At 35.8% G+C, this 12,997-nt stretch overlaps 1 protein-coding gene across 1 annotated transcript; it reads right to left on the bottom strand.

The window, feature by feature from the left end:
• Nucleotides 1-5,077: 5,077 nt before the first annotated feature.
• Nucleotides 5,078-10,488, bottom strand: LOC114378063 (E3 ubiquitin-protein ligase WAV3-like). Its single transcript, XM_028336579.1, has 2 exons — nucleotides 9,813-10,488; nucleotides 5,078-7,345 (listed from the first exon to the last, which is right to left on the bottom strand). The coding sequence occupies exons 1-2, from the start codon at nucleotides 10,035-10,037 to the stop codon at nucleotides 5,423-5,425; spliced, it is 2,148 nt and encodes a 715-aa protein (XP_028192380.1). The 5' UTR covers nucleotides 10,038-10,488; the 3' UTR covers nucleotides 5,078-5,422.
• Nucleotides 10,489-12,997: the final 2,509 nt, after the last annotated feature.

Raw genomic sequence — 12,997 nt, forward strand, 5'->3', positions numbered from 1 at the left:
ATGTGAAAACAAATTAATACTATCAATCATAATAATTAGTTTTCAATTCCTTTAATTATTTAGCCGTGTAAATCTGTTATTTTCAATTCTGATTTGTTGAGAATTATTAGGAGATTAGTAGCTTGATTCACTACATATTAGGGTTGTTCACTTGTATATATATCACTGTAAACTAATATCAAATTCATCAATAAAAGTTACAAACTTATTCCTCTATATGGTATCAGCTTAAACGATCCACTCATTCCCTATTTCTTCAATTAAGGACGTCGTTCCCCACCCTTGCCTCCCATGGCCGACAACAACTCCTTCATTCCCAACCCCCATGAGCCATCCAAACCCCTTGCTTGCATCACTTTCACCAATGTCACCAAACTTCTTCCCAACAATTATCCTAATTGGAAACAACAAGTTGAAGCTCTCCTTGATGGCTATGATCTCCTCCAATATCCAGATGGATCTTTTCCTGCGCCGTCGGAAACAACCCCCAACACTGCATCACTTCCGGTAACAACTCAGAATCCTGCTTACCAAACCTGGCGTCGACAGGACCGCCTTATATATGGTGCTCTCCTCACCACTCTCTCTAATGAAGTGGCCTCCCTGGTGTCTCACACCAAGACCTCGCATGATCTCTGGATCCTTCTCAAAAACACTTATGCCAAAGCATCTCGCAAACCTTTTCTCGGCCGCTGTCAGTGGTGCAACATCAAAGGTCATGTTCTCTCTCAGTGCAAAACCTTCCAGCAGCAGCATCCTAGTGTCCCACCGCCACCTCGTAACTCTCCGGCTCACACTGGACAGGTTCAGGTCAATACTGCAACTGCCGGCCCATCGCAACATAATTTTCTGTTTGACAGTGGAGCGACACATCACGTAACCAATGATCTCGATAATCTGGCGCTTCATCATCCGTACACTGGTCCTGACTCACTGTTTATAGGTAATGGTTCAGGTTTAAACATTACTCATTCTGGAACACTTTTACTTAATGATTTATCCTTGTCTAATGCTCTGTGTGTTCCTTCCATGAAACAAAAAATAATCTCTGTCTCTAAACTTACCCAACAAATCAACTCTGCTGTTGTTTTCCTGCCAAACTCTTTTTATGTGAAGGACTTGCAGACGGGTCACACAACCCATAAAGGCTCATGTGTGGATGGACTCTATCTCTGGCCCGCCACCTCACCCTCCGTCCACACGGTTCGAACAGAATCCTCTGCATCATGGCATCATAGGCTTGGGCACCCTTCATCTTCTATTTTCAAATTTGTTCAGAAACATTTTTCCTTAGGCTCAAATAAATTTCCACAATCCGATTGTCACTCGTGTCAAATTAACAAAAGTCATAAACTTCCATTCCATGAATCCACTCTTCAATCTTGTTATCCATTAGAAATAATTTTCTCTGATGTCTGGACTTCTCCTATTTTATCAATTGATGGTCTTCGCTATTATTGCATGTTTGTTGATCATTTTACTCGTTATATTTGGCTATATCCAATGAAACGAAAATCTGATGTGCAAACTATATTTCCCAAATTTAAATCGCTAGTTGAAAATTTCTATCATCACAAAATAAAAATTATTTACACAGACAATGGTGGCGAATATATTGGTCTTCGCCCTTTTTTACTAAATCATGGTATAAGTCATCATACAACGCCACCTCATACACCTAAACATAATGGAATTTCAGAACGCCGGAATCGTCACATTGCTGAAACCGGTCTCTCTCTTCTCCATCACTCGGGCTTGCCCCTCACCTATTTGCCTCACGCCATGACCACCGCCGCTTATCTCATAAATCGCCTCCCAACTCCAATTCTTGGGTACCAATCACCCTATTCTAAATTGTTCAACATTAGTCCGGATTATCATAAGTTAAAGTGTTTTGGATGTTTGTGTTTTCCCTGGACTAAACCATATGCTAACCATAAACTTGCACCAAAGTCTGCTATGTGTGTTTTTGTAGGTTACTCGGCTGATCAACATGCATATTTGTGTCTCGATCCCACAACAGGAAGGATCTACACCTCTCGGCATGTGAAGTTCGTTGAATCTGAATTCCCGTTCAACTCCCTAGTAACTCACGCTAGTCCAAGTCCGGAGCAACAAACAGGCTCACTTCAACTCTCCATCTTACAACCCATGAACCCACCGGAAGATTCATCTCCTGCCCCTTCCTCCCCATCCATCACCAACTCCCCATATATGGCCCAGTCCTCCACCGAACCCACAAACCCCACTCAATCTCCTCCTCCAACCTCACAATCATCCCCGCAACTCTCTGCTCCACCACCCCAAACCATTGTCAACCCAAATGGAGGTGGGATCATCACTCGGTCTAAAAACAACATTATCAAACTCATCCAAAAGCTTAATCTCCATGTCCAAGCCTCCTCTCCCATTGAACCCAACACCATCACCCAGGCCTTTCGCGACCCTGATTGGCGCTCAGCCATACAAGCCGAATTTGATGCCTTACACCACAACAACACTTGGGATCTTGTCAGTCGATCCTCTGATCAAAATTTGGTTGGTTGTAAATGGGTATTTCAAATCAAACGAAATCCAGACGGATCAATTGATCGTTACAAGGCTCGGTTAGTCGCCAAAGGGTTTCACCAACGCTCTGGTTGGGACTATACAGAAACTTTTAGCCCCGTTGTTAAACCGGTGACCATTCGCATTGTCCTAACTCTTGCAGTTCGTCAAGGGTGGCCCATACGTCAGCTTGATGTCAACAATGCATTTCTTCAAGGGACACTTAAGGAGGAAGTCTTCATGATACAACCACCTGGTTTTGTCAACAAAAACTTTCCTGATCATGTTTGTCGCCTCAAAAAGGCACTCTATGGGCTGAAGCAAGCACCCCGCGCCTGGTATACGGAGCTTCGCGTATTCCTGCTCTCCCTTGGTTTTGTCAATTCCACTGCAGATGCATCTCTTTTCATCTACCAAAAACCAGAGGTTACACTTTACTTATTAGTATATGTTGATGATATAATTATCACTGGAAATTCATCTGCAGAGCTGTCCAAACTCATTGCCACACTTGCTGCTCGGTTTTCGTTAAAAGATCTTGGATATCTCAGTTATTTCTTGGGTGTCGAAGTAATTCCTTCCGCTGCAGGAATGTTTCTTTCACAAAGGAAATATATCATTGATCTGCTACATAAATCAGGCATGACAAATACAAAACCAGCATCCACTCCTTTGTCAGCGAGTGTTCAATTACTTAAGGATTCTGGCGATCTCCTACCCTCTCCAAAGGAGTACCGCACACTGGTTAGAAGCCTTCAATACTTGAGTCTTACACGTCCAGATATCGCCTTCAGCACTAACAAACTCGCACAGTTCATGCAAAATCCAAGAACGGCGCATTGGTCTACACTCAAACGAATGCTCCGATATTTGGCGGGCTCTTGTGACAAAGGAGTCTTCATCTCAGCGACTGCTCCTTTGACCTTTCATGCCTACTCGGATGCTGATTGGGCTGGTGACAAGGATGATTATGTTTCAACCACTGGTTACTTGTTGTATCTCGGCAACACTCTCATCTCCTGGAGCTCCCGCAAACAACGTTCTGTTGCTCGATCATCAACTGAAGCAGAATACAAAGCCTTGGCTGACACGGCTAGTGAACTATTATGGGTTCTTTCCTTGTTCACAGAACTTGGTCACATGCCCACTGCCAATCCAGTCATATACTGTGACAATCTTGGTGCCACAAATCTCAGTGCTAATCCTGTCTTCCACTCTCGGATGAAACATATAGCCTTAGCCTACCACTTTGTCCGAGAACATGTTCAACATGGCAAGTTTCGAGTGTCTTTTGTGTCTACCGATGATCAACTTGCTGATATTCTAACAAAGCCTCTGCTTCGCCCTCGGTTCGAATCGTTACTGTCCAAGTTGCATCTCTCATCCAGATTATACAACTTGCGGGAGGATATCAATCATAATAATTAGTTTTCAATTCCTTTAATTATTTAGCCGTGCAAATCTGTTATTTCCAATTCTGATTTGTTGAGAATTATTAGGAGATTGGTAGCTTGATTCACTACATATTAAGGCTGTTCACTTGTATATATATCACTGTAAACTAATATCAAATTCATCAATAAAAGTTACAAACTTATTCCTCTATAAATACCTTAAAATACTTTCTTTTTATTACATGTTTTCTAAACCTTAAAAATTTAAAAATAAAAAATATTTTCAAAAAACAAAAATAAAAAATAGACACTCAAACCAAACATCACATATCCTATATATTTTTCTCATAATAGCAATATAATTTCAAGTAACAAAAATGAAAAAAAAAATATATAATATATGATACTCAAATTCAATTTAATTCAGACTTGTACCCAAAAGAAACAAAAAAAAAAAAAAAAGCTTAGATTGAACATTAAAAATAAGCCACAATTAAACTCATAAGACTTGAATGGAAATATTAGAAAATGAAATCCCAGATTGTCTAGTAAGGTAGTAAGTGGGATACAAATGATGATGAACTCTCTTTCATTTGATAATGTTTATTTATTTTATATAAAAATTTAGACTTTTGCTTTTTAAAAGAACATTATATGCTTTGAAAGATTAGATTCTAAAAGTGGCACCAACAGATTTTGAAATGTCAAATATAAGTGCAATCCAAACCATCCTCTAGTAAGTCTGCAAAAACAATCCACTAGTATGACGTGAATGATGGAAGAAGATGGAGGAAGAAAGTAGGGGAAAAATCCGTGGTAATCATTTAGGTATCTATTGTACATTGTCAATGTGACGTACTTCTCAAATTTCAGTACTGATCATGGAGTGTGACTGAACGTAAGAGTCATATTTTTTGCCAAAATATTGTTGAATTAGACTCCACAAGTGGGCTTCTTGAATTGAATCAACTTTATTATAAAATGAAAGTATGCAACGGACAATATCTTTTGCTAATATTTGAAATTCCATGTTGTACGATGCAAACAAAAAGAATCAACTGGAACGGAAATTCCACCTAGAAGAAACTAAAGTCAACATAAAAATTAAAAAGGAAAAGCATATGGAAGATCACCACTTATGAAAAGAATCAGAAGCAAATATATTATACCATATGTATATAATCAAGCGATGATGAAATTCACCCGCACAATTCAAGCGAAAACAATAGGTTATGTACATCACTCAGAATCACACTGAAATATTCAACCTGTTCCTTTTCGCCATTCATTCTCTGCACCAGCCCATTTACACTTTTTATATTTTTGGCAAAATCAGGAATTTTGTCCTCCTAAAACTCCTTCCTTTCCATTATACCCCACCTTGACAAAAACCAAAAACAAAAGGGTAAAATAAGATAAGAAACTTGAAGGTTTCCCCACAAGTATATGTATAGGCCAAGTAGAATTTTCCAAGCTCATTTTTATTGTCTTCTCTGCCTCTCCGGAAATGATTTAGCAGGCCTGAGGACACGTTTATTTTGCGGCACCGGCGCTCCAAAAACCATAGTTTGGGAACGTGTCACCATGTCAACCATGGAAGGTGTTTGGTATGCTTGCACAAGGCTGGTGCTGTCTGTGGAATCGCCGCGTGCTGTTGCCCTTTGCCATGAATGTGAACTCAATCCTGACAGAACATAAGCTCTTCCAGACTGCTCATACACGCGTTGGTTTGCCATCCTCTCTTGCATCTCCTTTAACTCTGCAGAAAGAGCAACACATAACCGATCCCCGGCTTTAGCAGAAACAGTTTCAGACAATGCCGTGTGACAGCTATCCAGGACTGAAACTGCAGTAGACAAATCACCGCGTTCGGCTGCAACTCTAGCCTCCGCCATTGCCTCAGCTGCTCTCAGCCTGTTTCGCTGTCTATCTACCTCTATTGACACAACCAGTTCTCCTCCACCGACATCAGATCTCAGAATTCTTACTTCACTGTTTTCTTCCAAAGCCACCATTTCTTTTGTTATGGGATCTCGGTAAAGACCTTTCACGATCAACAACGATGTCTTATCACTTGACTTATCAACTGGAACATTAACTGTCACCAAAAAATCTCTTTCCTCTTCAGCATACAAATCTCCTACACTGATAGTAGCCAGTCTTGCATTCGCCATCAAGCTTGTTTGGTAACTTCCTGCTTTTACTGAACTAAGTTGCAATTGAGGGTGAACACACCTAACTTCTACTTGTAATTCTTGCACCACCACACTCAAGAGTCCCCCAATACACTGTGCAAATGCATCCTGAATGACATCCTCAGCTTCAATGAAAGAAAACGTACCCCCAGATATCTCAGAGATTGAATGCATCAATGTAGCATCATGGTCAGAGCCAAAGCCAAATGCATGCACTGGTATCTGCATGCCCGTACCGTTATTACGATGAATGGAGTTTGGAACAAGTGACTGATAATCTGTTCCAACATTAGGCCTGCTATTGACTGTATATGTATCCTGCCCATCAGAGAGTAAAATGATGCTGCTAACCGAGTTCTTCCACCGTCGGTCGGAAAAAACCTTGGCACCTTTCCTCAGGCCTTCAGCAATGTTTGTCCCACCATTTGAAACCAAGGAATTGACAGCCTGTAATGCCTGCTGCCGTCCAGTGTCAGTCATCTGCCGGAGAGGAAAGATGCGGCGTGCAGTGGAGGAGAAGGCAATGACAGACAGCCGGTCTGATGGACCAAGATTCTGAATGACAAAACCCATAGCTCGTTTTAGCAACGCTAGCTTAGTACCAGCCATGCTACCACTCACATCAAGAACTGTAACAAGGTCAACTGAGGCACGAGAGTTCTCAACCAGAGGTGATGATTCAGTACTGTTTGCATCATTATTTTGTTTTCTCCCTGAATGTGGAGCTTTGAGATGAATTAAAACAGCAAAGGCATCATGAGAAGCAGATTTTGGAACAGCTGAAACCTCGGGATATGTTTTGATCTCCACAGTATTTATTACATCATGATCAGCCTCATTTTTTGGATGGGCAACTGAAGTTTGTTGATCCAGGGCTTCATCATCATCAAAAATAGCTGGCTCGGTAACATGATAAAGTGATGAAATCTGCCGAGTAGCATCACCTTGAGGAGAAGGAAGCCTCCGTAAGACAGTCGTCCAGCCTTCTTCTCGGGGAGAAACTTGGTTGAGTTGATCATGGGGCATATTTGAAGCAGGATTCTGAAAAGGAACTTCTTTCCATTTTGCTCTGCAGACAGGACAAATCTGGTTCCCATGTTTCACATTAGAAGTGATGCAATGGAAATGGAAAGAGTGAGAACATTCTGCAGTAAAAATGGCATGGCCCTGCCCTGGTTTCATTGTATAAAGGCATATTGCACAGGTCCCCTGCACACAATGTGGATAAAATGTCAGCAAAAGAAGGCCCAATTATAGATGTACTAGTAAGTGAGAAGGCTTTCAGGCCAATTGTAGATGCAGAAGCAAAAGTGTACAAGACAGTGAACTCAATGATGCAATTTTATCAAGAAATTTCCTTGTAGAGATTAAAAAAAATAAAAAAAGTCTCAACAAAACTCTACTCTCAAACAAAGAGGAAGAGAAAAAGATCCTTGTTGATGTCATCTAGGAAACTACTTTGGAATGCAAAATCTACTATGAAGACTTGATTGTCAAATTAAGCAAATAATCTACTATGAAGAACAAAATGTGTTCATGACATAATGGAATTTCAGACAATGTCTATATCATATAAAAAAATCCAAAATGCCTGCTCACTACAATTATCTATCATAACTTTAGCCAAGACCTGCTCAGTATTTTTACCTTGAGTTGAATATCAAAATCACAGACAAAAAATTACTTACCTTGAAAGAGAGAAAAGGATGCTTCCATTAAAATGACTCATTGAAGACCAAACAAAAATCTCAAGATTTTTTTATTTTAAAAATTAACAAACACTGCTCCTGCTAAAAATTGTTATTTCCAAGTGTTGGTAACTTTGAGTCTAGAACCCTATGATTAAATTGAGGAAATTATGGATTTGGCTTTTCCAATCAAACCACACCCAAGTTTGAGGCAAAATTAATCATTAAATTTCAAATTTATAGTAGCCAAGGATGCCTTTGAACACACCAATAAAAACATGTTTTGGAATCTTATAAGATGATTACAGTTTCTGAAATCAAAACATGGAAAAAGTTGCATCAGAGCATTTAAGAACATGTTTTGAAACCTTTCCATCCATCAAATGAATCTTTATCAAGAATGAAAAGAATCAGAATCCTCCCCAAAAATATATTAATCATTTTTAACTGATTTTAAAATACTTTTCAATTTGAAATAAAATTAAACTAGAAATTAAACTCAAGTTGTGTGAGTATTATAAATCATCCGGTAACATATTTGATTCCTACAAATAAAATAAAATAACTAGAAATTAGACTATACTTAAAAGGTAACCCAGCCAGTAGTAACTAGTCCCAAGTTCAAATCCCACTGTCAATGACAGTACTCATAGATTGAAGGTTTTTAATTAAAATAAATTATCACTACTATTAATTAAAATTTTGAATAATGAAAAACGTGGCCAGTGATTAGCCAGTTAAGAAAAAGCACTAAATTAATTGAATAGGCAAATCTGAACAGTGCCTAAATAAAGCAATCATTGATAAATGTAACATTTGCAAAGGTCACTATTACACTATAGTGTATTACACTGCGCTCCCTCTGTCCCGATGCAGGTCCACTAATTAGACCATTTGCATAAAAAGATGAAATAGAATGCAACCCATCTTTTTACCACAGAGGCCTAGATTCTCAGCCAAATCCACAACTTAATACTACAAAGATAAAAACTAGGTCAACGTTCTCTGGTCAAAGACTTTGGGGGCACCAAGGAAAAAAAAATATTAACAACAATCAGCAACCGACTTTTAAAAAAGCCACTAAGACAAACTCCCAACTTAAAAAATTACAAATGTCATCGAAAGAAGAAGAGAAATCAAAGATGATTTTATTTATTCATTGGTCTACGATCTTTATCTTTATTAATTTGAATCACATATTATATTTTATATATATAACAAATATGTTGACTTTACCGTAATTATCTTAAAAATTATATTTCATATTAGTTGATAATAGTATAATTTTTTTATAAGGACAATTTAGAGAAATTAAACTCTTTATTATTATTTTAATTTTATTTTCCTTTAGTAGATTGATTATCCTCCAACTTTTTATTTTGTTTGCATACCCAATCAACGGTTATAGGGTCTCATGTGGGGATAGAAAAGGAAGGAAAAGGAGAGAGAAAAATCAAAAGAAATGTGTCCACTGAATTGAACAGTCCACACAGTAAAATTGAGTAATGGACGAAACAAGAAGAAGAGTGTAAAATGGAAACAATTTGTAATGAGCCAAGCAACTGGTCCATAAAAGGGTACGGCACAGTATTATTCCACTTTATGCCATTCCCTACCTATAATGGAGTTGAAAATAACACAACCAAGAATATAACGTTTCCCCAATAGTCACAATGAGTCACACTCCACCATACCCCAATTAAGAATGCTAAAGTATGATTAAAGCTGAAGTTGTTGCCCATCGAGTCATCTTAATCTTAATTGATAACAATCATAATTTTAACCAAAGGTCTCCGTAATAAATAATAATAATAAAAAAAATCTTCTTACAGTCCCAAGAGAACAAAATTAAAATAAAAAAAATGTAATGAATGTGGTTCAACACAAACAGTGGAAACCAGAATCTACCGTGAAGATTCAGTGGTGAAGGTGAAGAAAAAAGGAAACTTTTTATATGCAAAGGTTCAAAGGGTAATAATAATGATAACCTTAGGGGATTTGGTTCCCGATTTGGGTAACCAGAGGCCGGAAGACGATGGTGTGGGAGTGGAGGGACGGTAGCCGGAGGTGTCACCGGCCGGCGAAACGACGGTGGGTGAGATGCCGCCGGAAAACCTTGCTGCGGCGGCGGAGGAATCATCAAAGGCTCTGGGAATGTGAACACAGGAATCCAAACCAAGAGCCAGCTTCAATTTCCTCCATTTGCTTCCCATTATTTTCTTTCTTTGTTTTTTCTTTTTTCAGCCAAAAGGGTTGGCAGATAGATCTTCTAGAAGTGACCCAAGTGGGTGTGGAGGTTGGAGATGAATGCGTGTGTGTGAAAGATTTGAACTTTGAAGTGCTCAAGAGAAAACATGCTACAAATGGACATGGGTGAGAAGAAGGGAATAGGCTTTAGTTGAGGAGAGGAACCAAAGCAAGTTGGAAGAAAGAGAAAACGGTGGCTGTAATCAATGAGAGAGAAAGAGAGAGAGATGGAAAGAGAAAGATAGTTTGGCTTTTTTTAACTAATGGAGTGAAGGTATGAGATGATGAGTGGTCACAGGTTAGAGGCAAGTAGTAGCAGCTTTCTTGGCTGAGATGGAATTCAATATTATTGTACCAAGTACCAACTCAAGAATTGAATATCCATAATTGAAATCAAGTAGGGTTAACCACACTGTATTTTCTCTAGGTTGTGTTTGTTTTACACAAACTGTGTATTTTGTGATAAGTTTGTAAAAGAAAATTTTGGCATTCAAATCAACCCTTTCAATACACATTGAATGTAGTTTTTCTAAGTAAATATATTGGTGGTTAATGCAAAACACAGTCCAAAATTCACGTCTTGAGGTATGTTGGACGTAATTTTTGTAAGAGAAAATTTTGACATTCAGCACTAAAACACAGTCTTAGATGCATGGGTAACAACAAAAGAAATAAAATGGAAAAAAACAATAAAAGATGAAAGAGAAAATAATAAATGTAACTTGATAAGAAATAAAAAGAAAATAATAATAAATAAATAAATAAATAAAAGTTTTTGTTGAGTATTTTCTATGGAAGACTAGTAATCGTGTTTGATTTACAGCCAAAATCAATCTTATTTTAATTTTCATATTGATATAAAACTTATAATCAGTATTTATATGTTTATTAGATGTAATGATTAAAAAATGTGATTGTTTATGCTATTTTTAGTTGAAGGCTAAAGATTAATTCATCCGTATATAAAAATTTTATTTAAAAGATTCACATCTTCTAAAAACATATTCTTGCACATTGATTAATTTAATGATTAAATCTTAATCACATGATTAAAAAATAAGATTATCGGTCAATCATATTATAACCTGATATTTAATTATAAAATTTTAACTGGCTTAAATCTAACTTTAGCTTTCAAATCATACATTCAAATACACATTGAATGTAATTTTTCTAAGTAAATTTTTTTGGCAATTAATGCGAAAACACAACCTTAAAATATATGAGCAAAAACAAAACACATCTTAAAATATATGTTGAATGTAATTTTTTAAGGGAAAACTTTAGCGTTTAAATTACGCATTCCAAAATACGTTGAATGTAATTTTTGTAATAAAAAAAACTATAGCAATTAAATTACGCATTCCAAAAAAGATTAAACGTATTTCTTGTAAGAGAAAACTTTGTCATTCAACACAAAACCATGGATAAAAACAAAAAGAAATAAAGCAAACAAAATAATAAAGGATGAAAGAAAAAATAATAAATGTAACATGATAAGAAACCGAACAAAATAGTGAATGTTAAGTATTTTCTTTGGAAGACTTGTAGTTGTGTTTGTTTTATAACCAAAGTTAAATAATGTTATTTTAGTTTACATATTAATATAAAATTTATAATCAATATTTATATCTTAATTATATTTAATGATTAAAAATGTGATTATTTATTGTATTTTTAGCTAAAGTTTAAAGAATAATTTATTGATATACAAAAGTATATTTAAAAGATTAACATCTCCTAAAAGACATTCTTTCACAAAAATTGGCCTAATGATCTAAACTTTTAATCACAAGATTAATACTTTTAACACATAATTAAGAAACATAATCATCAATGAACCATACTATATCATAATGATATTTAACTATAAAATTAATTATATACAAATTAATTGGCTTTAATCTAACTTCGGCATTCAAATTTAAATATAAAAAGTAACATGATTATATATGCGTAAATAAGAATTTCTCGTGTCTTTTTTATTTATTTTTGGCCTATAGAAGTTCACTTGTCTTAATTATAAAAGTATTTCACTACAACGAAAGTCAAATGTGTCCTTTGCTTTTATGCTTTTCTATCGTTATCAACGACAATACATCATTGATCAATTTTATGTACCACCATTTTATTTTATTTTCATTTTCCACACACAAGCAATCATGTTTGAAATATAGTTAAATATTATATTATATATAAACTTTTTTTCGGCAAAAAATTTAAATTATGAGAGACTAGCTATTTTTATTAGATTCAACCTCTGTTGATACGTATCACCATATTTTAATTGGTAATTATGGAGGCCCCTTAAATATTTGGAAAAAAAATTTTCATACATAGAATTTGATTTAATTTGAATAAGATTCCCTTTCTTTCTTTGTTGAAATTTATTATAATATATATAAGTTGTGGTTTAAGTAATAATCAAAATAGAGTTATTTTGTAAATTTATTTTTACATTATTTTTTCAGAAGATTGAAGAGTTATTGAGTTTATTCAGAATGCAAAAACTTAATAGTAAAATCTTTTATGTGTGACCTTATCAAAGAGATATGTATTTATTGAGTATCATTGAGCCTAGGTATAATCAAGTTTAGTATTTGAGGAGTCCAGTTTTAGTTTTCTAAACTTGATTTATTATTTTTGGATTATTTAGTTTTAGAAAACATTACTTGAATTAAAATGAGTTTAAAGTGAAACGTTAATATTTAAATGTTATTTGTTAAATATAAATTTGTAAGGAAATTTGATATGAAATTCTCAATTTAAAACAAAAGCCTTTTATCTTTAAAAAAACTTGCTTTGAAAAAAGATTACAAAACATATGCTAGCTAGAAATTTCATCATCAAAGCCATTTTACGTTTTCAATTTTATTTCCCCCTTTCCATAACATGATAACTTAATTTTTCATTTTCTTCACAAATG

The sequence above is a fragment of the Glycine soja genome, chromosome 12 (assembly GCF_004193775.1).
Source record: "Glycine soja cultivar W05 chromosome 12, ASM419377v2, whole genome shotgun sequence".
Classification (NCBI taxonomy): domain Eukaryota; kingdom Viridiplantae; phylum Streptophyta; class Magnoliopsida; order Fabales; family Fabaceae; genus Glycine; species Glycine soja.

Bases quoted from the DNA above. Each gene is read 5' to 3' on its own strand.
- LOC114378063 (XM_028336579.1), bottom strand. From the start codon at position 10,037: ATGGGAAGCAAATGGAGGAAATTGAAGCTGGCTCTTGGTTTGGATTCC. The intron at 7,346-9,812 runs GTTATCATTATT...CATTGTGTGCAG, and splicing joins CGGGAACCAAATCCCCTAAG to GGGACCTGTGCAATATGCCT.